Source organism: Oncorhynchus mykiss, chromosome 9 (genome assembly GCF_013265735.2).
Source record: "Oncorhynchus mykiss isolate Arlee chromosome 9, USDA_OmykA_1.1, whole genome shotgun sequence".
Classification (NCBI taxonomy): Eukaryota; Metazoa; Chordata; class Actinopteri; order Salmoniformes; family Salmonidae; genus Oncorhynchus; species Oncorhynchus mykiss.
In genome coordinates this window covers 26,628,483-26,656,315 of record NC_048573.1, presented here as the reverse complement: position 1 = coordinate 26,656,315, position 27,833 = coordinate 26,628,483, and the positions used below count along the sequence as shown (strand labels likewise).

The following is a 27,833-nucleotide window of genomic DNA, read 5'->3' as shown; positions in this document are numbered from 1 at the left end:
AACCCTTTTACAATTATGTTAGCACAGCTGAAAACTGTTATCCTGATTAAAGAAGCAGGAAAACTTTAGACTAGCTGAGTATCTGGAGCATCAGCATGTGTGGGTTCGATTACAGGCTCAAAATGGCCAGAAACAAAGACCCTTTCTTCTGAAACTTGTCAGTCTATTCTTGTTCTGAGAAAGGAAGGCTATTCCATGTGAGAAATTGCCAAGAAACTGAAGACCTCGTACAACGCTGCGTACTACTCCCTTCACAGAACAGCGCAAGCTGTCTCTAACCAGAATAGAAAGAGGAGTGGGAGGCCCCGGTGCACAACTGAGCAAGAGGACAAGTACATTAGAGTGTCTAATTTGAGAAACAGATACCTTACAAGTCCTCAACTGGCAGCTTTATTAAATAGTACCCGCAAAACACCAGTCTCATTATCAACAGTGAAGAGGCAACTCTGGGATGCTGGCCTTCTAGGCAGAATTCCTCTGTCCAGTGCCTGTGTTATTTTGTCCATCTTAATCTTTTCTTTTTTTTGGCCAGTCTGAGATATGGATTTTTAAATTTAAATTCACCTACAGTATGCAATCACATTTACTACGAAAAGAATACAAATAGATGTTAATCTTTTGATGTTTATTACAGCGTCGAAGACGAGGTGAGTCATTCCTGGAAACCCCTGAACAAAGACGATTGCAATACATGTGAAAGAGACGATTGTGCCGCATGTGGGTTGCCTTGCCATTCATCCAGGCATCAGTGGCATGTTAGAAGGCGAGTCATAGAATCAGCACGGGAGTCTTCTCGAGCTCCCTGTTGTGGCTGTGATCACATGCTAGCAGCTAGCCTCAGTGGAACAGTCCGATGAATGATCTATGCCAGTCCTGTTTTTGCATTTAATTTTATGTTGTAGCCTCAGAGTTTTAACACGTGTTTCATCCTCTTTGATAGCCTTTTGATATCATGCACGCCCCACTTGAATAATTAATTAGGCTCGCCAAGAGGAGGAGAGCAGCGAGCATCAATCCATCACCATCCCTTGCTCTCGGTCATTCCTATGATACTTTCTCTCTAACCTCGGCTTTCCCCTACTTCTGCAAAGTGTTTTAAATTCCACTCGTGTTTCTATAGCTATTACTCGAGCTGTAAAATACAGCTTGCATTATTCAATGAGACTTATCTCCCAACATCTTTTCAACAAATGTTTTTACAAATGTCCGGAGCGTGTTTTTGTGGCCCTTACGCAGCCACACTAGCATCGTTTCATGATCTAATATAGCTACGAGGATTGTTCTGCGAAAGTAAATGTCCCGAAGCATTATAAAGACAGTTCCGAGGCATTATAAAGACAGTGTAAATGTTGCAGTGTAAATGGTACTGGAAACTGTTAGTACGCGGCCTTACGAAGCACTAACCTATTACTCACATGTTTACTGCGCTTTGGCAAAATGTCTTGCTTGGTGATTTCTGTTGCCCTTCACCACTTTGTCTACCAAAACATATGACATCAATATCAATATTTTGGAGATAAATTCAACCAAAGCTCCTCACCCAAACAATTGGAGAGATCCTTCCTGCACCACCTGTCATTTCAGGGGGCTGTGTGTATGTTAGTGTGACATATGTTGTGGGTGTATGTATAGGGAGGTGGCCATATGCTTGCCGGACCTCTATGGAGGATGGTAGTGGTTTTGTATGCCTTCGCAGCCCCACTGGGGTCACCACAGCCAACGTACTCCTCCGTCAGAGTTAAACTATTGTTCCCACTGCTGGACTTGTGATGGAGGAGAGAACCGACTGATGATGATGACTCTAATCGTTCTCTGTCCACTTCGCGTGTGCTTTACCTCCGTCTTCTGTCCCCCTCCACATCTGTTCCCATGTAAGTGATGGAAGGACCCAGTACACTGTGTGTTGTTAGGGAAACATGGTGCACGAATGACGTCTGACAAGGTCGTTGAAGAGCACACCTGTCGGAGATGGTTATACCGTTCCTGTATTGGCGAGGCTGGGTTACGGTGTCCATTTTAGGACATTCCTACCCCCGATGACATAACCATACCGTCGACGGCCGTAGGTTTCAATGTACATGATGTTCATAGTGAATTTCCTGCAATCATCAAACATGCTAATGTATTCTATGAATGTATTTTTTGGCATCCCCTCACTATTTTTGTCCTCGATTTAAAATAATCCATTTTTGGTGGGCTTGTTTACAACCCAGGGCCCTTGATGGAGTGCTGGGTAATTCTGAGTTGCATGCCCAACCGCGGGAATGTTTAGTAGGGATGGCTGGAAGCAGAGTAGGGTAGTGGAGGAGTGGAGGATGTGAGGAGGAGAGCAGACGGCAGCTGCAGCTGGCTGATTGAGAGATGGATGTGGAGCGAGGGAGAAAAGAGAAAGAGACCGAGAGAGGGAAAGAGAGATTTCACGGCTGCACGTCTCCTCCTAATGACAGAATTATGACCCGTCTCCATCTGTCACTCAATCATCTCCAGCCAATCGCCAGGCCGTCCCTGGTCGGCTCGGATTGAGTCAGGCATTCCCATCTGCACTCAAATCACAATTAAGTACGTAATCACATTTTCAGATTTCGGGGTAAATTATAAGTCTCAGGCTAAGTTTTTATTTTCCTGATGCTTTCAATGTGTTTAGGGGCAGTAATTCGATTTGTGTATGAAGGTGTATTTCCAATGGAATCGTATGGCTTTCCTATGAGTTGAATTACTGTAGTTATGATCAGGGCTTATTGTCTGTTTCCTCAGAGAGGCCTTCAATGCCTTTCACATAGGCTGTTTGGCTGGGAGATAGAACTGGGCGATATGGACAAAAATCCATAAATTGCCTGTATTGATACGATAAAGATAATAGAACGATAGATTTGTAATATTAATGTGCACCACCTTAAATATATAATTTTTTATTTTAAACTACTAGTTTGATGGTTGTAGGCATCATTTGTCTCAATAACAATCACCCATATTATTCATGTATTAAATGTCCTACATCACATTGCTCTAGTATAGGCTACTTATCGTAATGAATGATATCAGCAGAACGCTTGAGATAAGTGATCGGTGCGGTCGGTGTCGATCGTTTTTGGTTTATCGTCCCAGCTTGAGGGAGGCGTGTGAAAGAGAACAGGTGCTCTCTTGATATGTTTGGGGTCAGAACGTCTTTCTCTCCCTCTCTCTCTGTCTGTGTCATATGCTGAAACATGTTGAAGCCTCTTCATATCCTGCTCAGGATCTGGCTCTGTGTTAGTCTGACACCCCCCTTTGCCTCTGCCAAGCGAAAACATTTTGTGTGACGTGCAACACACACACACACACACACACACACACACACACACACACACACAATGTCTCCCTATGTTATTTTTTAAGTGTTTCAGCCTCTTGTACCTCTCATTATTGAATTGCAGCTTCCTCTCCCATCACGCCTGTGCCTTTCTGTTTTGTGCAAAGATGCAAACGGGGCCAGCTGTGTGGCAAACAGCTGTGCTCCTTACCCCTCGCCACCCCCCTGCTTCCAGCGCTCCTCCTCTCCTCACACTTCAAGATATTTATAATGTTGCCTCTGCTCTAGCGCGCGGTCTTGGAGAGAGGGAGGGAGAGAAGAAGGGAGAGAAAACCCGGGGGATGAGATGATTTGGTATGCACCATCAGCACAGGCCTGTTTCTTTGGGCTGCCTTATCTGTCTAATGGATTATGGGTAGAGGAACAAAACAGAGAGGGAGGATGATTGGACTCTCTCTATATAGGGGACAGCAGGAATTAGCCCAAATAGATCGATTGAACATGCACTACATTCCTGTGCCTTAATCGCAGTCACTATTAAAAGACAGCACAATAGAGAATGCTGTTGTACTTGGGAGTCACTATATTTACAATCCTGTGTTAGCTATTGGTCTGTTGTAAGGTGGGTGCTCAGGGCGATGTTGTTTGACGTTATAGTTTTTGTGGCGTAACCATTCTATCAATGATATCTGGATGTAGGATATCTCTTACAAATATCCTACCTGGTGATATGTTCCCTGAAACCAAGATTACCTGAGAGAACAAACCAAAAATGCAATGTTTACCAATGCTGTTGAGATAAATGGCTGTTGACCCCATTGCTATTGTCATCGATGCGGCCCAGAAATGACGTCTTGTTCAAGACAAATATAATTTTTCAGCAGGGTGCCCTTCTTGACAATACCTTGAGGTTGAAAAACACAGTTGGTACTTTCTCAGAATATTCGGTGTACTTCTCAATCGTTCTTAGACTACCTGAAGGTCGGGGCCAATCAAAACGTCCCATTATGTGTACCGCTCAGGTCAGAGAAAGCTTTTCTTTGCATGTGTGTTTATTTCATCTAGCTATTCCCATTCCTGGAAATCTGTTGCCTTGCAAATTTGTCATTGTCATTAGGTAGAACATATTACGTTACCCATTTTGTTATCGGACTTGTATACATGTTTTATTTATGGGCAATATATACAGTCGTTTGACTAAAAAAATTGCTATTCAACCATTCACAAGTTAGTGTGGCCAAAGAGTCTCATCAAGGCTCTTTTGTTTTGTGTAATGGTTTTCTGATTTCCAGTTGTTTCCAGTTGGTCTGGTCTGACTGAAGTAACTTCGGGATGTACTGTATTGTTGGGAAGTGATGCCGGATTTCCATAGAGTTATTATTGAGTTCCGGTGTAACAGTGTGGTTGACATCATTTGACCCCAAAACTGTGGAGCCCCTTGAAATGATTGGAATTTGTTTGTCCCCTTATTCCACCAACATTCTATTTGGATGTTTGTCGAGGCTCTTTCAGGGCTGTTGTGAACACGGTGTGGTATCTGTGCTGTAAACATTTACCGTATCTGTGTCGGTATATAGAGTCTTCGACTCGGGGCTGTTCCTGTGTTTTACTGCTTATCTTTGACCCTTTCTTTTAGAGACCTTGGATCTCTAAGGGCAGTACAGATTTATACGGTATAGAATTCAGTTGAAGCTTGTCGCTGCCAAACAGTTAATATGTGTGTGTTCCATAAGTACTTCAGAGAAAAAAAAAAGCATTTGTGTGCGCAATGGCCTTCGGGGGTTGCACCAAATGAAATGCTTTTTTTTTCTACCCCCCCACACCTTCACTCAAGAAGTGTTTGCTTATTTTTTCGTTATCCTCTCTCTCTCTCTCTCTCTCTCTCTCTCTCTCTCTTTCTCTCTCTCTCTCTCTCTCTCTCACCTTTGAGTTGAATCTCTGACATCCGAGTCTGCCCCAGGATGTCTGTCACAAACTGCAGTCCAACGTTGTGACAATGCTTTTTTTCCTCCCGTTGCCTTTTATGACCTTCTTTTTTCCTTTCTTTTCTTTTTTTCTGTTCTTTCCTTCAAGGTCTGGCGCACCTGACGTTAAACAACCAAGGTATGGGTTCATTCCTTTTTTTGGTTATTTTTAGAGGGGGAAAAAAAACTCCTCTCTGCCCAATCTCCTCCTCTTCCTCACTCCTCAGCTTTCCTCACCCTCCCTCGTTCCCGACCTCCATTTTTCTTTAACCCGTCTTCCTAGCCCATCTCCCTATCCCTGGCACCCCCCAATTCTCTCACCCTCCTTCCTTCCACACTTCTCTCTGTTTTGGTTGTGCTTCCTGCCATGTCCTTCCTTGTGCTCTCTGTGCCTCCACACTGTCCGTCCCACCCTTGTCCTGTCCTTCTGGCTCACCTGGAACCACCTCTGACCTACGACCTCCCGGGCTGCAGGTAACGCTTTTCTGTTCTCCCTTTTGCTTGGGTTTTCAAAAAGTGTCTGCAGGAAAATGTTGGTCAAGTGAAATGTTAATTGTATGTTATCCTTCCTACTAATGCAACACGGTTGTTGTTGAATGACACAGAGTTTCCTATCACCACTCTGCTGTCATTCTCATTGTTTGGCACCCTGATCTGTTATGATGAGGTTTTAAGGTTCTTCAGAGACAGATTGCTAGCTTTTTGATATAGCAATGAAATGTATCCCTGGAAAGAATGTTTTGTGAATTATGTATGAAGAAAAAACTATGTCTGAAGAGCCATGAGATTGAACTGTGCTGCTATGTACATGTTACGGTCTCCAATGAAACTGCTTTAATGTGCTTCTCTGACTTCACATTTCACCATAGCTTTACTATCAACCAAGACACAAGCAAACACACCTGATCCTAAACTCTATACTTCCATTCCACTACATCCCTCAGAGTGTTTCTCTCTTCACACAGACAACCTACTCTTCACACAGACAACCTTTATGTGCCTGGTTTATCCACACACTGGGTTGCACTGTGGCCTCCTGATGTGAACCACCCAGAAATAGTGGAAGAGGGAAAGTTCATGGACGAGAGATATAGCCAGGCAGGGATCGTCTGGGGATCGAACTGACCTTTACCAGAAGGGGGAGAACAGTCTCGCTCTTATCGACTCTCATCCCTCTCCCACCTCGACCCCCATCACTGATGCACTGGGATCTGACTAGGATGTCTGAATCACCCTCTCCTGGGCTGCATTTCAAAACTCTTTCCTCGATTCCTTGCATCTTCTCTGAATCACCTTTTGATCCAATGCTCTCCTCTCCTCTGACATTTAAGATGGAGACAAGGAGAGAGGATGTGAGGAAATCGAGGAAAGACTTCACCCCTGATCTCTTTAAACACGTACAGGTTCAAACACCTGTGCCAAATGCCTTAAATGTCTCCAACACCTCCCTTTAATTAACTCTACAAGATCGGTGTCCCCCCTGCGGGACGGTTGAGCTAACTGTGATTAGCGTGAGGTTATAAGTAACAAGAACATTTCCCAGGACATAGGCATATCTGATATGGGCAGAAAGCTTCAATTCTTGTTAATCTAACTGCACTGTCCAATTTACATTAGTTATGGCAGTGAAATAATGCCATGCTATTGTTTGAGGGAAGTGCACAGTTATGAACTTTAAAAATGTATCAATTAATCAATTAGGCACATTTCGGCAGACTTGATGCAAAATTTTGAACAGAAATGCAATGGTTCACTAGATAAGTCTAGAACTTTGCACAAACACGGCTGCCATCTAGTGGCCAAAATCTAAATGGCACCTATAACCTAGAATAATACATTATGGCCTTTCTCTTGCATTTCAAAGATGATGAAAAGAAATAAGCATGTTTTTTTATTTTTTATTATCTTTTACCAGATCTAAAGTGTTGTATTCTCCAACATTAATTTCACATTTCCACAAACTTTAAACTGTTTCCTTTCAAATGGTATCAATAATATGCATATCCTTGCTTCAGGTCCTGAGCTACAGGCAGTTAGATTTGGGTATGTCATTTTAGTAGACAATTTTTTTAAAAGGGTCAGATCGTTAAGAGTTTTTAAAGACTCCTTAGCTCCCTTAAATGTCTCCAACTCCTCTCCTAGACTCCTCTAACTGCCTTACATGTGCCATTGACGACTTCTGATGGGCTAGCCGTCACTGGAGAGCCCTGTTGTGAACAAGAGCTCTGAGATCCCCCCTCAGTCTGTAGGTCCTAGCACCCGTAATTGAAGTGGACATAGTGATACCTCATTGTTCCTGTCGCTGGGTGACTCAATGACGGAACACCAACCGCTCCTCCAGACATTCGCTGTGACCCCGCTGAATCAAAATCCTCTAATTTCTATACATGTTCGTCTTCACTCTGACGTGACATTTTCTCCTACATTCCATCAATATGTAGGCCTATAGTGTGCCAGTCTTTCCCCCCTCCAATAGCTTGTTTACTCGGTCCTTGTGTTGATAATTGGGCACACTTGAGGAATCAAATGTTGGTATTAAGATTTACCCCAATCCCCCAACACTTACCTAACCCCTTATGGCTACAGTGACCCAGGCGTTAGCGATTCCCGTTCGCTGTTTGCAGCCATGTTTGGAGCATGGATTTGCATTTGTGTAACCCCTGACCCATAAGAGGAGCAGGAAATGTCTTATCCGTCGATGCTGCTGGGGAAATGGGGGGGGGGGGGGGGGTACAGTAACAAATACTGCACATACACGTTCAAATGGGAGACAGAAACACTCAAGAAGCTGAAAAATAGATGGGATTTTGCTGCATGCACCATCAGAGCTTACTTGAAGATGCTCTCTCTCTCTCTCTCTCTCTCTCTCTCTCTCTCTCTCTCTCTCTCTCTCAAAAACAAGGTAAAAAAAAGACAGCGAAAGGTATACGTTTAAACAGTACTGATTTCGATTTAACCAAGCCACGGGCGTTCTGTTGAGGTCTAATGCATGTTCCAAATAGGGAAATAAGAAAATGTCTCCTACTTACAGCTTTTTTACGCATAACTTTATTAGGGAAATAGAAGGGGGGGGAATATTCCATGATACAACAAGGAAAAAAAGCTGATCAGACAAGCCTTGGTCTCCCCGTCCTTTGTATTGATTGGCTGTAGTTAAAATGAATACAGTGGCCACAGAAACGAGCCACAGAAACATCTTTAAAGAACACAATCAATAAGCCTATTTGGCTCAGGAATAAAGCGCAACAGCTTCAGTGACTGACATGGTTTGCAATTGAAGGCTGAGACACTTTTGTCAGCGTCTTCAATTCGACAATGACTGTGTGTGTGCACCTGTGAACGTGTGTATTTGTCTGCTTGTCCTTCTGCGTCGTGTAACATTTGTTCAGAGCAAATTGAAGTGTTGCCGTCACTGCGAGTCCTTGGGACTAGAAAGTTCCATCTGACATTTTTGTCAAAAATGTGTCACATACCGTATATTTGATCTATAGATGGTTCTTCATATGTTAGATTTTTGCAAAAGTAAATTAAGTGAAACAAATGAAACTAGAAAGTTAGAAGAGATAACTAGAAAGTTATCTCTGCATAAATCCATTTGTGCTTTGCGCTATAAGGTTCTATCTGCAATCCAATCACAAGCCTGAACAAATACAGATGGACCAATCAGAACACGTCTTTTCCCATCTCTCTCTAAGTATGGTCTAGGCTTTCCAGCAATAATGGCACTTTCCCTGCAGTGGGCTAAATCAGGGTCACACCAAGAGTGTTTCTTGGTAGTCATAAACAAATCTACTTCGAAACAAAAGTATACACCTCACACACATGGTTATGGGCTTTGAAAAAGAAGACCCATGTACCATGTCAGATATAGAGTTGAAATGTAGTCCATGTTGAATAGCATCCCAATATTACACGTCATATAACAAAAAATATAACAAAACTGTTGGACATAGAAACACCAGATTTTCTGAAAAAAGGAAAGAATAGTGTATTAATTATGAATGACATTCCATCCATGAGACCACTAGAGGGCACTTTGGTCATTCCACTGCAGGAACTACAGTAAATGACGATAGTCATTTGTCTGATGATCATAATACAAAACATTTCTTAAAATACACTGAGTATAACAAACATTAGGAACACCATCCTAATATTCAGTTGCACCCCCCCTTTGGGTGGTGGACCATTCTTGATACACACAGGAAACGTGAAAAACCAGCAGCGTTGCAGTTCTTGACACAAACCGGTGTGCCTGGCACTTAGACTCATATCCCATTCAAAGGCACTTAAATATTTTGTCTTGCCCATTCACCCTCTGAATGGCGCACATACACAATCCATGTCTCAATGCTTAAAAATCCTTCTTTAACCTGTCTCCTCGCCTTCATCTACACTGATTGAAGTGGATTTAACAATAAGGGATCATACCTGGATTCACCTGGTCAGTCTGTCTACAAAAGAGAAGGTGGTGTTAATGTTTTGTATACATAATGTACTTGATGATGTCTTCTGACTCTATCTTAGTAAAATAGTGTTATTCTATCATTTATGTATTGAAATAGCTACAGTTTTCTTAAAAACTGAACATGTCAATTCAGAAGTTTCAGATAGGACACCCAGATGGACACTTTAAAGCCACAAGGTTCTGTCTGTGATTGCATCCCCCTAAAAAATGGATTTGCAAAAGTCTCAGGATTTTTTCCAGTTAAGTTATCTTTAAGGTCTTAAAGACCTTAATGGGTTGTGAAAGAAAAATTCACTCAAAACAGCTCTGAGATCTGGGTTGTGAACTTTGATGCTCAATATCGCAAATCTATTTTCCCAAGGTCACGACCGACTGTGCTGGTTGGTGGATCAGAGAGCAGGTGCTTTTCACCACCACCCCCGACCATTCCAGTCTGCAGAGCCAAGCGAGGAAAATCAATTCCTCGCTCCTTCACAAAACTTGTCCTTCCTAGAGATGAAGGGCAAAGCCTATGCCTCGACAGGCTGATCTCTATCCACCAAGGTAACTTGAGATCCAAGGCGATATTCAACGTTTGTCCGGATCCCCAGGACAACAGGAAATGCTTTCGAAACCGGCCATTAGGTGCAACGGTGAGAGCTATTACCATCAAGTAGACTTGTTAGGTTGTTGTGGATAGAGGCGTAAGCTCTAAGGGTTGGGTGTTCAATCCCAGAGCTAGGTGCAATTTGTTGTTTTGTTTACTTGTTTTAACCCTTATCCCAAACCTTAACCCTTACCTTAATCACTCGGAATGAATGACCTAAAGTTAACCAAGTTATTTCTGTTATAACCCTATCCCAAACCTTACCTCAACCAGTCGGATTTAATGCTTAAACTTAACCTGTCGAAATGTGACAAAAGTTGAACTGTCCCCCAGGCCTGTCACTGCTTCGCCACCATACTGAGACACACGCTCCCCATGCCTTCACACCGTGGCACAGGCCTCCAATACCAACACTAAATCTTGCCCCAATAATAATACATACAGTGCCTTGCGAAACTATTCGGCCCCCTTGAACTTTGCAACCTTTTGCCACATTTCAGGCTTCAAACATAAAGATATAAAACTGTATTTTTTTGTGAAGAATCAACAACAAGTGGGACACAATCATGAAGTGGAACGACATTTATTGGATATTTCAAACTTTTTTAACAAATCAAAAACTGAAAAATTGGGCGTGCAAAATTATTCAGCCCCTTTACTTTCAGTGCAGCAAACTCTCTCCAGAAGTTCAGTGAGGATCTCTGAATGATCCAATGTTGACCTAAATGACTAATGATGATAAATACAATCCACCTGTGTGTAATCAAGTCTCCGTATAAATGCACCTGCACTGTGATAGTCTCAGAGGTCTGTTAAAAGCGCAGAGAGCATCATGAAGAACAAGGAACACACCAGGCAGGTCCGAGATACTGTTGTGAAGAAGTTTAAAGCCGGATTTGGATACAAAAATATTTCCCAAGCTTTAAACATCCCAAGGAGCACTGTGCAAGTAATAATATTGAAATGGAAGGAGTATCAGACCACTGCAAATCTACCAAGACCTGGCCGTCCCTCTAAACTTTCAGCTCATACAAGGAGAAGACTGATCAGAGATGCAGCCAAGAGGCCCATGATCACTCTGGATGAACTGCAGAGATCTACAGCTGAGGTGGGAGACTCTGTCCATAGGACAACAATCAGTCGTATATTGCACAAATCTGGCCTTCATGGAAGAGTGGCAAGAAGAAAGCCATTTCTTAAAGATATCCATAAAAAGTGTCGTTTAAAGTTTGCCACAAGCCACCTGGGAGACACACCAAACATGTGGAAGAAGGTGCTCTGGTTAGATGAAACCAAAATTGAACTTTTTGGCAACAATGCAAAACGTTATGTTTGGTGTAAAAGCAACACAGCTGAACACACCATCCCCACTGTCAAACATGGTGGTGGCAGCATCATGGTTTGGGCCTGCTTTTCTTCAGCAGGGACAGGGAAGATGGTTAAAATTGATGGGAAGATGGATGGAGCCAAATACAGGACCATTCTGGAAGAAAACCTGATGGAGTCTGCAAAAGACCTGAGACTGGGACAGAGATTTGTCTTCCAACAAGACAATGATCCAAAACATAAAGCAAAATCTACAATGGAATGGTTCAAAAATAAACATATCCAGGTGTTAGAATGGCCAAGTCAAAGTCCAGACCTGAATCCAATCGAGAATCTGTGGAAAAAAATTCAGTCTCTCGATGTGCAAAACTGATAGAGACATACCCCAAGCGACTTACAGCTGTAATCACAGCAAAAGGTGGCGCTACAAAGTATTAACTTAAGGGGGCTGAATAATTTTGCACGCCCAATTTTTTAGTTTTTGATTTGTTAAAAAAGTTTGAAATATCCAATAAATGTTGTTCCACGTCATGATTGTGTCCCACTTGTTGTTGATTCTTCACAAAAAAATACAGTTTTATATCTTTATGTTTGAAGCCTGAAATGTGGCAAAAGGTCGCAAAGTTCAAGGGGGCCGAATACTTTCGCAAGGCACTGTATTAACACGGATCTAATTATAGTGGCGTAACAGGACATATTGTATCATACAGTATTTGGTTCCGTAGCGTCATGACAAATTTAGTGTTCCACGTTTCATAAGAATTTCAAACTTAGGCCTAGTTGATTCAATGTCAGAGACTCTAATAATAATAATAATAATAATAATAATAATAATAATGTGAAATAGGCCTTATATCTAACCAAACCACTGTTCATGTATTTTTAAATGTTCCTCGCAGTTCAAAGTTTGCAAGTATTCTGTCAAAATAGCCAGCAAATATAGAGCAATCTGCCAAAAGGAGAATACATGGAGTGTGTTCAATGGTATGTGAATTGAGGTGTATATTCTTTATTTCTAAAGCAAATAAGCTCTCTTATTTCAATCAAATATGCTAATCTTTAACTATGTTCTTTATAATGAGGCTAATTACCTTTTTTCATGACGTGGAAATTATAATACCAGGTCCCTAGTTCTGATTTTTAAAGCCTGACTGTTCAATTTCAGGCCACATTATATACCAACATTCTTTGGTTCCTAACCCATTCATTCACTATGGACCCCTATGAACTCCAAAGCGCTTATGTAATTCTGAGCCTGAGGGATTCCTTACTTTAACAAACCAATTAATGGCTACTTCATCAAAAAAGGCAAGGGCCTAATGAAACATTATAGAACCCTAATAGGCTTGAATCACCAATTTTCCCAGCTCCTCAGATTTGGATTGCAAGCAACTTCAAACAGCGGTTGTTGAACCCAGTACGTGATTAGAGTTTTTCTCTTAGTCCCCAGAGCAGGTGTATTCAACTCTTACCCTATGAGGTCCAGAGCCTGTTGGTTTTCTGTTCTTCCTGATAATTAAAGTGTCCCAGGACTAAATCAGCCCCTGAGGGGAAGAATGCTAACTCTTGACGCACCCATCCCTTTAGCTGGATCATTTTTATCAACACCCGCTGAATTGCAGCGCGCCAAATTCAAATTAAATTACTAAAAATATAAAATTTTCATGAAACCACAAGTGCAATATAGTAAAACACAGCTTAGCTTGTTGTTAATTCACCTGGTGTGTCAGATTTCAATACAGCTTTTCAGCGAAAGCATAACAAGCGTTTATATAAGAACATCTCACTCAGTAGACAAAATATTACAAACATCTAGCAGCCAAGTAGATTGGTCACGAAAGTCAGAAAAGCAATAGATTAAATCGCTTACCTTTGATGAACTTCAGATGTTTTCATTCACGAGACCCCCAGTTACACAATAAATGTTCCTTTTGTTCCATAAAGATTATTTTTATATCCAAAGTACCTCCATTTGTTTGGCGCGTTATGTTCAGAAATCCACAGGCTCGAGCGGTCACGACATCGCAGACAAAAATTCCAAATAGTATCCGTAATTTTTCATAATCAATCCTCAGGTTGCTTTTAAAATATATAATCGATAATGTATCAACCAGGACTGTCGCTTTTCAATAGGAGAGGGAGAGACAATGCCTGCCCCACTCTGTTGCGCAAGCAAAACTCATGTGAACACCCAGCTATCCACTGACGCGATGTTCTCTTTCTCGCTCATTTTTCAAAATAAAAGCCTGAAACTATGTCTAAAGACTGTTGACACCTTGAGGAAGCAATAGGAGAAGGAATCTGGTCGATATCCCTTTAAATGGAGTGAAGGCAGACTATGGAACATGGAGCTTTCAAAATCGAAGCCACTTCCTGGTTTGATTTTCCTCAGGTTTTCGCCTGCAACATCGGTTCTGTTATACTCACAGACAATATTTTGACAGTTTTGGAAACTTTAGAGTGTTTTCTATCCTAATCTGACAATTATATGCATATTCTAGTTTCTGGGCCTGAGAAATAGGCCGTTTCAAATGGGTATGTTTTTTAGCCAAAAACGAAAATCCTGCCCCCTACACTCAAGAAGTTAAAAAAGCAGTGGAAATGGATTTGAGGTCCAGTTGAATATGAGGACCCCAGAGGATGAACACGTACCGGGAGTCAGATTAACCAATCCCTGAGAGAGGATCTAGATTATCTGATGTCCTTGATGATACTTGGAGATAATTTAGGAGAGATCAAATCAAATGTTATTTGGTCACATGCTTCGTAAACAACAGGTGTAGACGCCTTGTGGTCGGATGCCAAACAGTTGCCATACCAAGCGGGGATGCAGGCAGTCATGGGCGGACTGGGATAAACATTTAGGCCTGGCATTTTAGCCACACCAGCCAACATCACATCACAGCGCACACACTACACAGTCTTTGCGTCTTCTCTGTAGTCACTGTTTATCTGGCTTCTGCCTCTCTCTCATCTCTCATCTCTCTCTTTGCTCTCGTTCCTCAACTTGACGATAGACCTGAGCATCATCACTATCCGGTTCACTGTCTGTGCTAGGCCTAGCATCATCTTATTTGTGAATGAATGAATGCACGTATTAGACGATCATAGGGAACACACGTTATGAACTAATGTACCGTTTAAGTGTGTCTATATGTAGAAATAATTAGGATTATTGTGTCATGTGTCATATGTGTCCCCCCCCCCCCCCCCCCCCCCCCCCCCACCCTAGTGTTAATTATGATTACATATTAAGGAACTGGCAGTACATCTGTGCGTGTCTCTCTCACTCTCTGTTTTCGTCCTACCTCCACTGCACTCGTCCCTGTCCTGTCCCTGCTAAGCCCAGCATCCTCTCTCATGGCACTGGTACCAGAAGACCACGGGACAATGTTGGCTGTACTAAGCCCAGCAACATTCTAGTTGTGAATGAATAAACACATTTAATATATATAGAAGAAAAAACACTGAATAAATGCCTAATAGGTTGCCATTGGCTCATAATACCTTATAGAAGCTTAACTACTTATTTAGCAAATTAGTGCCTGGCTGTCATCAAATCAGAGTTGATGTGTTACATAATACAGGATGTAAATGTTGCAGGATGCTCACACGCCTTACAAGACTAGTCTGAAGGTAGCCGGGTACCAGTTAAATTTTTTTTATGGAAGATTATATTAAGATTTTTTTGATACATTAAGCAGTCCTAAAATGTAAAAAAAAAAAATAGCAAAATTATCCTTGGTATGACCATCTTAAAACAATTCCATATGTTAGCCAAGTAGACCCCCCCTCCCAGCATACACTCAAGGATTTTTTTTAATACTTAAACTTAATCGTTGAAATGTGACTTCTATCCCTCCCCCTGGACAAACGGTGAATACTGAAGTAAAACCCTGTCAAACCGTAAGATCTTGTTGCTCTATCTCCCTGTCCCCCAGGTCTGTTACTGCTCCACCACCACACTGAGACACACGCTTCCCCATGCAGTCACACTGACACTAAACCTAGCCCCAATAATAATACACATTAACACTGATCTAATTATAGTGGTGTCATACAGTATTTGGTTCCTAAAATAAGAAAGAATACAGAATAAAAGCCTAATGGGTTGCCATTTGCTCATAACACCTCAATACCTTATGGGTGGCAGGTAGCCTAGTGGTTAAGAGGATTGTGACAGTAACTGAAAGGTTGCTGGTTCAAATCCCTGAGCCAACTAGCTGAAAAATCATTTGGCAAGGCACTTAACCCTAATTGCTCCTGTAAGTCGCTCTGGATAAGTGTCTGCTAAATGACAAAAAAAGCCTAACTACTTACAGTTATTTAGCAAATTAGTGCCTGACTGTCATCAAATAAAAGTTTATTGGTCACATGCCCAGAATACAGGATGTAAATGTTGCAGGGAAATGCTTACTCACAAGCTCTCCTCAAGTGCAATATTATCAGAACTCCGGATAAGACCCAAATGTGGACAGTTTGAATTACAGAAGTTTATTTACAAAGCAGGGGGCAGGCAAATTACAGGTCAAGGGCAGGCAGAGGTCGGTAATCCAGGGCACTTTCAAAAGGTACGGAACAGCAGGTAGGCTCAGGGTGAAGTTAGGGAGAATGGTCAAAACTGAAAGAACTTGAAAACAGGGACTAAAGAGAACAGGAGTATGAAAAAACATGCTGGTAGGCTTGACAAGACGAAATGACAACGGACAAACAGAGAACACAGGTATAAATACACAGGAGATAATGGGGAAAATGGGCAACACCTGGAGAGGGTTGAAGACAAGCACAAGACAGGTGAAACAGATCAGGATGTGACAAATACACATACTGTATTTTTTTTAAATACAACCAAAAAATAGAAAAATATTTAAAAAAGAAGTAGGAAGGGTAATAGTAATATACATAGCACTCAGAATGTACTATGAATAGTACAGAATATGCTGGGATGTGCAATAAAGTAAATAGTAACAGCAGTATTGAGTGCATGTGTGTGTGTGTGTTAGTGTGTTGTCTTCTCTGCTGCACTTGACTCTGCTGCAGCAGATGAGCTGTCTGCGCTACGGCTATCATCACTGGGACCAGAAGATGAGGGAACCGTACTGCCTGTACTGGGCCCAGCAACATCCTAGTTGTGAATGAATAAACACATACGTGCTAGACAAAGAAGAAAATCACTGAATAAATGCCTAAAAGATAAGTGGTTCTCAAAGTGGGGGTCACAAGGTTTTGAGGGGTCGCGAGTGTGGGGGGGGTATCTGAAATTTTGAATCAGTTTTTTTATTTTTTTAATACATATTATAATAGGCTACATATAGCCTACCGTTTGTATTTTATAGTTATACCTTTGCCTTTTTTGATCCTGTCACTAACATAGGCCTACGGAATTGCACCCCCAAAAAGTTGTGCGCCTCGGCTGTTCTTCTACTGAATTAGATATAGAATCATCTGTGTTTGTCATAGACTGACGGGATTAGTTTGTGTGGTTGTGCTTTTGTTTCCTTCCGCCAAGCAGTGACGGGCCCTCAGATGAGCAAATTATATTTTCGGCAGGACTTTCCCAGCCCCCAATGGCGGTGGATATGTAATCTGACACCAGAGTCCTTAGTCACTACAGTCAAATATGATCTATTATATTGACAAGTTGAGTGACCAGTCTAACCATGGAAATACATATCCTCAAAGATAGGGTAGTCGGGAGGAGTTGAGATCAGTTGCGACCATACTAGCCAATGAGAGGGCAGATACCCATCACTTTCTCTCTGCGACAGTTCAAACACCCTAAATCAAATCAAATGTATTTATAGCCCTTCTTACTTCAGCTGATTTCTCAAAGTGCCTTACAGAAACCCAGCCTAAAACCCCAAACAGCAAGCAATGCAGGTGGAGAAGCACGGTGGCTAGGAAAAACTCCCTAGAAAGGCCAAAACCTAGGAAGAAACCTAGAGGAACCAGGCTATGTGGGGTGGCCAGTCCTCTTCTGGCTGTGCCGGGTTGCCTGGCTGGCTGAAGAGACACTGAGCATGGTTACATGTACACAATGATATGATTATTATGTATAGTCAGATTACTACAATAGTTAGTTCATTAAAACGTTTGTATGCTTTGCAAGAAGAACAATTTCCCTACCAATTCTGTTTACATGGACACATCTTGAAATCAGGCTACCTGATGGGACTTTTGTTAATGCAGAACAAAATAAGCATTCTAGCACAGTGACCATGTTATTTATGTGAAGACTATTTGATTCTGAGTACAGGCATATAACGTTTGTATGTGAAAACTATTCACGTCACTCGGGCGCAAGAGGGAGCCTTGCGTTACTAATGCTGGCACATGCGCAGATCAAATACACCGCTGGAACGCTGATTTAAGCTGTTTACATGTCCTAATAATTCTAGTAATTCTAATAATTTGATTTTGACCTTACGCCGACTAAGGTCAGCAGAGTAAGGTGTTACCGTGACTTATTCCATACTCTCCCGACTGCCATAATCCGTTTTAATGTTAAATTATTAGTGTGCATGCAAACATAATCAATGAGATTTAGAAAACAAAGCAAATAGCCTAAACATAGATAAAACAATTGGAATACACAGACAGCACCCAACTTCACCTTAACTGATTTAATTAGGATTATTCAGCATCTATGCGTTCACATTCAATGTTTTATTGTAATCCATAGTGACGCAATGTTTAATAAAAAGGACTGTTTACATGTCTAGTAGATGGCTATTCCCTTACCTATGTGTTATAAAAGCCAATCGCAGGTAGACTGGTGTATAAATGTTCCCCTGAATCCCGCATACCCTAACTAGCCTTCTATTTCATACAATACATGAATATAGTAATGTTTTCTTCCCACATTGACTGCACCATTGTTCTCTGCTGCAGCCACAGCTGGTCTGTCATTTCTCACAGACACAGCACTCAAACTTTTAGCAAATAAGTTGGTTAATTTCAGAGATTTAGCAGCGTCGGTGTAGATACCGTTTTGGTTACTTTGTCAGCACCACCTTTCCCATTTTTTATGATCCATGATCTTCTGTTCTTACTGAGTGACTGACACAGAATCTTTGATGATGCGTGTTTGACGTCAAATGCGAATTTGCGTGGACACAGCTCAGCCAATCAGAAAACCAGTCCTGCCCATCTTGGGGGGGGGGGGGGGGGGGCAGCCTTTGATCTATGGAGAGCGAGATCACACAGTTATCCGGAACAGCTGGTGCTCTCATGCATGGTTCAGTGTAGAATAGACTCAGTGCAGGTTTCCACTGATTGTGATTTCAAATAATGGTTCCCTGATATATCCAAAGGTTTTTCATCAGTCCTTTTACATAGCACACACTTGTTGTGCATACATACACATGTGCGCACAAACACACACATGCAGACACGTGCACAGACAGGGCTCAACAAGTGCCAGAGCAGTTGCCCTTTTGCCCTCCTTTAAAAAAGTTCCCTCGCAGTTGAATTTTTAAAATATATATTTTTAGTGTTATACTTTTAAATGTAACAAATTGCACATCAAACTAGATCTTGAACCACGGAAAATTCCCCCTCCACCCTGCCGCCGTAAACGTGCATTTGTCTGACTGCTGCATGCAGTGTAGCGCTGGGTGGAGAGTTTGAATACTGGTAGGTAGCTTGTTGGCTACTTTTTAGTTCATGTTTGAGTCTGTTCCAATTATCCCATTCCAGCCATTATAATGAGTCCGTCCTCCTATATCTCCTCCCACCAGCCTCCACTGTTTTAGTTGTTTCTGTCATGTTCGTCTCTCACTGTTCGGGACATTGAAGGGGGAAAGTCGACTGTTAGTAAGAGGCAGGTGTCAGCAGCAGAACAAACTAAAATCAAGTAAAAACACGTTTGTTCTCGACAGCATTGCTAATAAAGAACTAGCTAGCAGATTTACATAATCATTCAGTACCAGCTGAGATAGCCACTCTCTTGAGCCCATGTATGCTTAGAGCTATGTTTGTGAATCCGTTGACGCACCTGTCATCTGTTGAGGCTTGAAGCCAGAGAAAAAAACAGACACCACTTAGATTGTCACTGCGGGTTAATCGTACATGATCAACTCCAAACAGAATGCTTAAACACTAAATAGAGGCATAGACAAAAAAGAAGAGAAAATTAAATTGAAAAATGTACCAGAATATAAAACATTGTGTTGTGGGATAAGTAAACGTTTCAACTCTGATAGCATTCTTCCACTTTAAACTATTTCATTGTAGATAGACTGGACTTGCAAGAGAAAACAATTTACGATAGACCCTAGATTTTCCAGGCAAACTGAACAATTCAATAGTCTAGAAATGAATTAAATGAAATGAATTAAAAGACAACGACGCAGCATAGATGAAAACTCTATCTGAACACACAATGTATGACTTCAGGTGTCTCAAGAGAGCCTAAGGACACTTCATAGTAGTGTTAACCCCACTAGGTGCCTCCTCTCTGGGCTGTAGGCTGGCCATAGAGGGGCCTGTCAGGTCCGGAGCCCTGGAAGTTGCAGCAGAGACATTAGACCTGGTTGACAGAACAACCTACAGTTGAATAAAATCCCCTGATGCTGCACATGCCCACATGGAGGGATTCTACAGTCCCCCATCCACACACGCACCCCATAATACAGCCCATAACGACACCATGGTGATGGAGAGAACAATACACTATATGCTGAACAGTCCCTATGACTGAAAGTAGCCTATAAGAGGGGTCTTACCTGCTCACCTTCTTCCTGTATTACATCAAAGTTGGATATTTTAGTCATACATTATGGTATACTAAGGGACATTTGTTTTGTTTTTCTGACCACATGACCTTCAGCAGTTAGCAGGGCCTAAGTAAACCATATATATGTGTCGCCCTAGTTAAAGTCCATAATGAAGTCCGGTGCTGAGTTTTAATCTGAAGTGTGATGAGGATAATAGATAGTGATGGTGATGATTGACAACAGTCGCCTTGGTGACAGAGGGGAGGGGTGTATTGCTTGTCCCCCAGATTGATCTGCAGCCTGTCGTGTGTGTGTTTTGTGTGCGTATATGTGTGTGTGTGTGTGTGTGTGTGTGTGTGTGTGTGAGTGCACATGTGCCTGGGCGTGCGTGTGCGTGTGTGTATTTTCAGGCAGGTCACGACTCATTATTGGCAGCCTCACTTAGGGAAATTGACAGACCAGATCATACTCATTTGAAACTCCCACGTCGCCTGTCAGGGCATAGACGCGCTGGCACGCAGTTACACACGTTGACAGTCACGTTCGGTTCTAAACATGGACACGCGCTCACTTTCACACTCATGCAAATAGAAGTGTTAGACAGGTGGTTAGGCAGGTGGTTTTCTCTCATGACCCTGAAATGATAGTTCAACCTTAACAAAGGTTCTCATACTTGCTCTGTCTGACAATTTAATTCCAGCTCAAAAAAAATCTGAAAAGGCATGCCTACTGTATAATAATTCAAACATCCCACACTCGTTTGATAAAGATGATCATTCAAATATAATGCTTCCATTCTCACTAGGTACTTTAAATACAACGATGGATCAACCCAATGACAAGTTGAAGAAATGACTACACAAAGTAACATGTCACTACAGAATTCCACATTGGATGAATAGAGATAGTCTACAACAGGTTGCCAAACCCCCTCCACTCTATTTCAGCCAATCCTCCATGTTATACACCACGGGTCTCGCCCTTTCGCCTCCCTCCGTAATTGGTTGAACCTACGTACCCCCAATGTTGTCTTGGCTCCAATTTTCTACAATCTATCCTATTGTTTTTCATCGTCTCTTTCTTTATATTTAAAAAAAAAATCTTATTTAGAAGTGGCCTTTAATTTAATTTGGCCCCCAAGGCATTAATCCTGGGGGCAGCCTGGTCTACGGCTGGAAATTGGATCCAGGTCAGGTTTTTACATCCTGTAATTAAGGTCACTGCCGAGCAGAGGGAGGAGGAGAAGGATGGAGGGAGGGATGGATGGAGGAAGGGTATAGAAAGGAGGAGGGTGTGTGTGGGGAAGGGTGTGTGTGTGTGACTGTGTGTGTGCGCGTCTGCATGTATGTGAGGGCATGGCTGGGTATTGCTTGGCCAAAGGCACTTCTCTGGCTATTATCAGTACAGCCGAAGGCATGTAATTACAGAGGGCCTCGAGTAGCCTGATCAAATATGGGTGAGAATTGCCGTTAACGCCAGATTTGCTCATCGTGTGCTCCTGTCTCTCTCTCTTCTCCTCTGCACACACTAAAGGGAGGGATTAGACATCGGGGAGGAAGTGATGAAGACACAGATATGATGTGGAGGGAGGGAGGGGGTGGAGGGAGGGAGACCCATCGGGGGATGGTTGTAACAAGACCGGAATGGCAATGAGCAATGTGGTGATGTCATCACACTCACACGGCCTAGCGCTCTTGGAATGTCATGAGGAGAGATCCACTGGGCCAAACCACATGTACTCTAATCAGATTCGTATATATAAGGGCCATACATTTCCACTCAGCTCCACATAGGAAACGTACTTATGAAACAACAATGAAATCTCTTCACTAACCTACTGCCTTCCGCACAGTGTGGCTTACATCAAAGACTGCTTTGTATGATTAAAGTGAATTCCTTCACATTTCCCTGCTATGATTGGAACGTCGCTATATATAAAAGTAGTCCCAAATGGCACCCTGTTCCTTATAAGGGGCACTAGTTTTGCATGGCTTTATAGGGTGCCATTTGGGACACAACCATAGAGCTTGGATTGTCTCCAACGTGCAGTCAGTGGGTGCCGATTCAGATACTAAAGAGTTCAACTCTGTTTCAACACCACAATCCATTCCATAATGTGCTCTGAAGCAGTTGAACGAAGACCCAAGATAAAATTGGAAGCTGAATATGTCATTTTCCTGTGTGCATATTTAATCGTCCTTTTTTAGAAAGTCTAGCTGGCGGCCTATAATGTAATGTACAGAAATAATCACCCCTCCTACCGTCCTGAGGAATATCATATTTCTGCGTTTTAGTAAATACAAGGAAAGCTAATCTCTTTGGTGAGCGAGAGGGAGAGAGAAAGCGAGAGAGAGAGAGAGATGGAAGTCAGGACTGACTTAATGAAACATGTTGACACATGTATTAGAGACATCTCCTATAATTGCATAAAGGCATTAGGGTTTCAAACGGAGGGGAGAAGACACGACCAGGAGAATACTGAACATCCTTCTTGATTTCTAATTTTAACGGTTCCAAAAGGGTTCTTCGGCTGTCCCCATAAGAGAACCCTTTTTGGTTCCAGGTAGACCCCTTTTTGAATTCAGGTTGAACCCTTTTGGGTTCCATGTAGAACCCTCTGTGGAAAGGGTTCTACATGGAACCCAAAGGGGTTTAACCTGGAACCAATAAGGGTTCTTCAAAGGGTTCTCCTATGGGGACAGCCGACAAGCCCTTTTAGGTTCTAGATAGCACCTTTTTTGTTTTGCCCTTGATATGATATACTGAAATAAAGACACATTTTCTAAACACATTTCCGAAAATAATAGTCCAGGTCCCTTAGTGAAAAAAAAATGTGACGCAGTGGATAAAACACTCCTCTTATGATGGTCAATATCTTAATGGATTGACATCTATGTCAGAGATATTGCACGTTTTAAACTCTATAGTTGATTTGTTTTGTGATGCATGCTGTACTGACAACTAAATAAACATATAGGCTGGCATTGCATGACCTCAAACGTGTGGTTTTATATGGCACTCATCCCGTTATTACAGAGAGAACGCACAGCAACACCGGGTCCATGCTGTTCTCTTCATCTCCGAGATCCCTATCCCTTCATCTTCAGAGTATTCCAATCTTATAGCTAACCCCCTATAGCCTTGCCTCCTGCTCTCCCAGGTAGGACGATCTCCCCATAGACCTTTATTACCATAATGAGACATCCTGCGCCATCTTTGAACGTTAACGGTACATTTAAACGAAAGAGGGAGACGTACGCATTTAAAGTGGTCATGAACTGTGGTGTTATGGGATATTAATATGCTTTGATTGACTGCTATTGCATCATATAACTGCAGGTGCCTGTGATTGGGAAAATCAAGTCTGAAATGGCAAAACTTTTAAAGCCTTTTTAAACCTCCGATACATTACAGGCTTTAAATTTCTTCAAAGAAGTTGGTTAGATTTCAGTGCAAATATAATGTCGTTCTTCACAGACAATAAATGAATATAAACAAACAAATTCGTCACACGGTGATGTTTGTCCCAATTAGTGACAGCAGACGGAATTTATTCAAAGATTAGTGCTACCTATTAAGGGACTTTTTTTTGACAGTGTGTACATTCATCCACGTAGTCATATGTGTTGTTGACAAATACAAAGATAACCTCTTTACCCAATAATGATGAGAGGAAAAAGTCAAATGTGAATGTATATTGCTTCAACTGCATCAGGGATAGCATACAGACGTTTCAGCTGAACAGCCTTCTTCAGGTTTACACTATGTATAACATTCTGTCATTGACATATCCCTAGCTCCTACAGCAGTAAACCTATGGAAAATAGAATATTCAGTATGTGGCAAATGTCGATGGTCACAGTAGGGTTAAAATATGCATGGATATACATTGGCAGGACTACCGAAGAGGAATACAAATTAGCCTGGTAATATACAGTATGCTAATATCAGTGGTGTAAAGTACAAAAGTAAAAAATACTTTAAAGTACTACTTAAGTCGTTTTTGGGGGTATCTGTACTGTACTTTACTATTTATAGGGATGCACCGATATTACATTTTTGGCTGATACCGATAACCAATATTAAACATTTTAGCGGCCTTTTAAGCATAGTACAGTTAAATAGTTGAAACACACACACACACACACACACACACACACACACACACACACACTGACCAAAAAGTTATTTTGTTGGCATTTACGTATGTAAATGAGCTTTCGTTGTTCATTTGTTCAGTCGTTTAATCCTCAATATCCTTGTTTTTTCCTCAATCATCCTACATGTCAAGCAGTGAAGTTCCAGCTCTGTCTGTCCATGGCCTCTTCTATCGTGGGTCCTCTTCATCGGTGCGCACTGTCACTGTGTCCCGTTTCCATCTTGTCCAGCTGTGTCTAACATTCCATGTAAACCCTGTTTCTTGTCTGCATCGAAGTAGCGGTCCTTGTACCTAGCATCGAGCATGGCGGCGACACAGCAAAGAGGCTCAGAGAGAATGCCACCGCTTCTTCACAGCCTCTTGTAGAGTACTTTTACAAGTTTTAACCCCAAGGTCTGCCGGAAGTTTTGTTGAGCAGGCGTTTCAATGCCATGACAGAGGGTATCACGTCTGCTGCAGACGCAGTCGACTGGCTTATTTCTCGAGTAAGTTGTTCGAATGGAGCTAGGAGTGTGTTCATGTTTCAAACATGCTCTCAAATGCCATTGAAATGGAAGCAGCAGTATGAGAACCAGCACATTCTTGAGCATGCAATACGGCTTTCCTCAGTACGAATTCCGCTGTCAGACTCCGCATACTCATGGAGCTGACACTGCTGGTCCAATTGTCAGTCGTGAAGCTAATAGCAGTGATGCCCCTAGCAAGAAGCTCGTGGATGTTCGTTTCAACAATACTGTGTAACTCCGGTAGGGCAACATCTTAAAAATAGTGCCTACTTGGTAGTGTGTACCGGGGCTCGATGTGCTCAACCAGTCGATGAAAGCCAACATCATCCACGACAGAGAACAGTTGATTGTCAAGGGCAATGAATTCCATTATCTTGCCTTTAATGGATTTCGCCTTTGAGTTGTCTCGCTGAAAAAGTCTCTTTCAAATGACTGCTCGACTTGAACTTGTTTAGTTGTTGGACGTGTGCCCTTGGTTTTTTACTGCTTTTGTTCTAAGTAGTCGCTGAACGTCTGGGGGTGATGCACTTTCAAATGAGTAATTAGGTTTGTGCTATTGAAATATTTCACTTTTTCCCCTCAGGAAATAATAGCAGACCAACATTGCATATGGTCGGTTATGTTTTTTTTGCATATGGTCTTTAAAGAAAAATCTTCCTTTGAAACTTTTAAATAGATCCACACAGCAGACATTGTGGGCTAGGTTAGGAATGCTGTGTTGCACATATTTTCATTGCGTCATTACGTCATGTACCTACGTTATATAGGTATGCACGTCAGCTTTGACATTGGTTTTGCTCATCGGCGTTAAACTAGACATCGGGCCGATGACGATGATGGCATTTTTAGCTAATATCGGCCGACTCCGATATACTTATTGTGCATCCCTAACTATTTATATTTTAGATTACTTTTACTTTTACTTCACAACATCTCTAAAAAAAATGATGTACTTTTTTCTCCACACATTTTCCCTGACACCGAAAAGTACTTGTTACATTTTGAATGCCTTAGCAGGACAGGAAAATGGTCCAATTCACACACTGATCAAGAGAACATCCCTGGTCATCCCTACTACCTCCGATCTGGCGGACTCACTAAACACACATTTCCTTTATAAATTATTAGTGCTGGAGTGTGCCCCTGTATCCATAAATAAAATGTAAAAAAAAAAAATGGTGCTGTCTGGTTTGCTTAATATAAGGAATTTGAAATGATTTTTACGTTTTCTTTTTCTTTTGATACTTAAATATATTTGAGCAATTACATTTACTTTTGAAACTTAAGCATATTTAAAACCAAATCATTATTGACTTTTACTCAAGTACTTTTTTACTGAGTAACTTTCACTTTTACTTGAGTCATTTTCAATTAAGGTACCTTTACTTTTACTCAAGTATGACAATTGGGTACTTGTTCCGCCTCTCGCTAATTTGTTAAAATACTTACGCTAACATAAGTTAAGCTTGTTTTATAACACAAGTACTGCAATAAAACAGCTAAATGCCACAACACGCCTAAAGTAGTTGTTGGTTTGAACAGTCATCATTCGACTCCTAAAATGGCCCCCTCTGTGGCGATGATCAAAGGTGCAAATCTCAACTCCATATGTTTAATTGATCACACAATTCATATAGTTAAGTCTTTAACATCTCATTAACACCCATTCACCCCAAATAAATGAATTACTTTTCAATCCAGTGTTTCTTCATCTCCTCTTGCTTTGCGTCACTGTGTCTCAATAGTTTTTGCTCCTGAATAGGTCTGGAGACAGACAACAATATTGAGGTTAAAGCCACATACACTTCTTGCATAACAAAAAATAATTTGTGTTGAATATTGTACAGTCGTGGCCAACAGTTTTTGAGAATGACAGAAATATTAATTTCCACAAAGTGTACTGCTTCAGTGTCTTTAGATATTTTTGTCAGATGTTACTATGGAATACTGAAGTATAATTACAAGCATTTCATAAGTGTCAAAGGCTTTTATTGACAACTATATGAAGTTGATGCAGAGTCAATAATTGCAGTGTATGCTGTCAATTAACCTCTGGGCCATATCCTGATGGCAGCCCATTCTTGCATAATCAATGCTTGGAGTTTGTCAGAATTTGTGGGTTTTTGTTTGTCCTCCTACCTCTTGAGAATTGACCACAAGTTCTCACTGGGATTAAGGTCTGGGTAGTTTCCTGGCCATGGACCCAAAATATCGAGGTTTTGTTCCCCGAGCCACTTAGTTATCACCTTTGCCTTATGGCAAGGTGCTCCATCATCCTGGAAAATGCATTGTTTGTCACCAAATTGTTCCTGGATGGTTGGGAGAAGTTGCTCTTGGAGGATGTGGCAAAATTGTGAGTGAGCCCACTCCCTTGGCTGAGAAGCAACCCCACACATGAATGGTCTCAGGATGCTTTACTGTTGGCATGAGACAGGACTGATGGTAGCGCTCACCTTGTCTTCTCCGGACAAGCTTTTTTTCCAGATGCCCCAAACAATCGGAAAGGGGATTCATCAGAGAAAATTACTTTACCCCAGTCCTCAGCAGTCCAATCCCTGTACCTTTTGTAGAATATCAGTCTGTGCCTGATGTTTTTCCTGGAGAGAAGTGGCTTCTTTGCTGCCCTTCTTGACACCAGGCCATCCTCCAAAAATCTTTGCCTCACTGTGCGTGCAGATGTACTCACACCTGCCTGCTGCCATTCCTGAGCAAGCTCTGTACTGGTGGTGCCCCGATCCCGCAGCTGAATCAACTTTAGTAGACGGTCCTGGCGCTTGTTGGACTTTCTTGAGCGCCCTGAAGCCTTCTTCACAACAAT

The 27,833-nt window shown here is 41.8% G+C and overlaps 1 protein-coding gene across 6 annotated transcripts in view; it reads left to right on the top strand.

Annotated features, from left to right (window-relative positions):
• The window catches only part of LOC110531840 (neurexin-2), a 1,034,463-nt gene that overhangs the window by 244,137 nt on the left and 762,493 nt on the right, over positions 1 to 27,833 (top strand). For all 6 annotated transcript variants that reach the window (XM_036987703.1, XM_036987707.1, XM_036987704.1 and 3 more), the window contains exon 4: positions 5,363 to 5,392. In XM_036987703.1, coding sequence (XP_036843598.1) covers positions 5,363 to 5,392 — 30 coding nt within the window. The remainder of the gene's footprint in view (positions 1 to 5,362; positions 5,393 to 27,833) is intronic.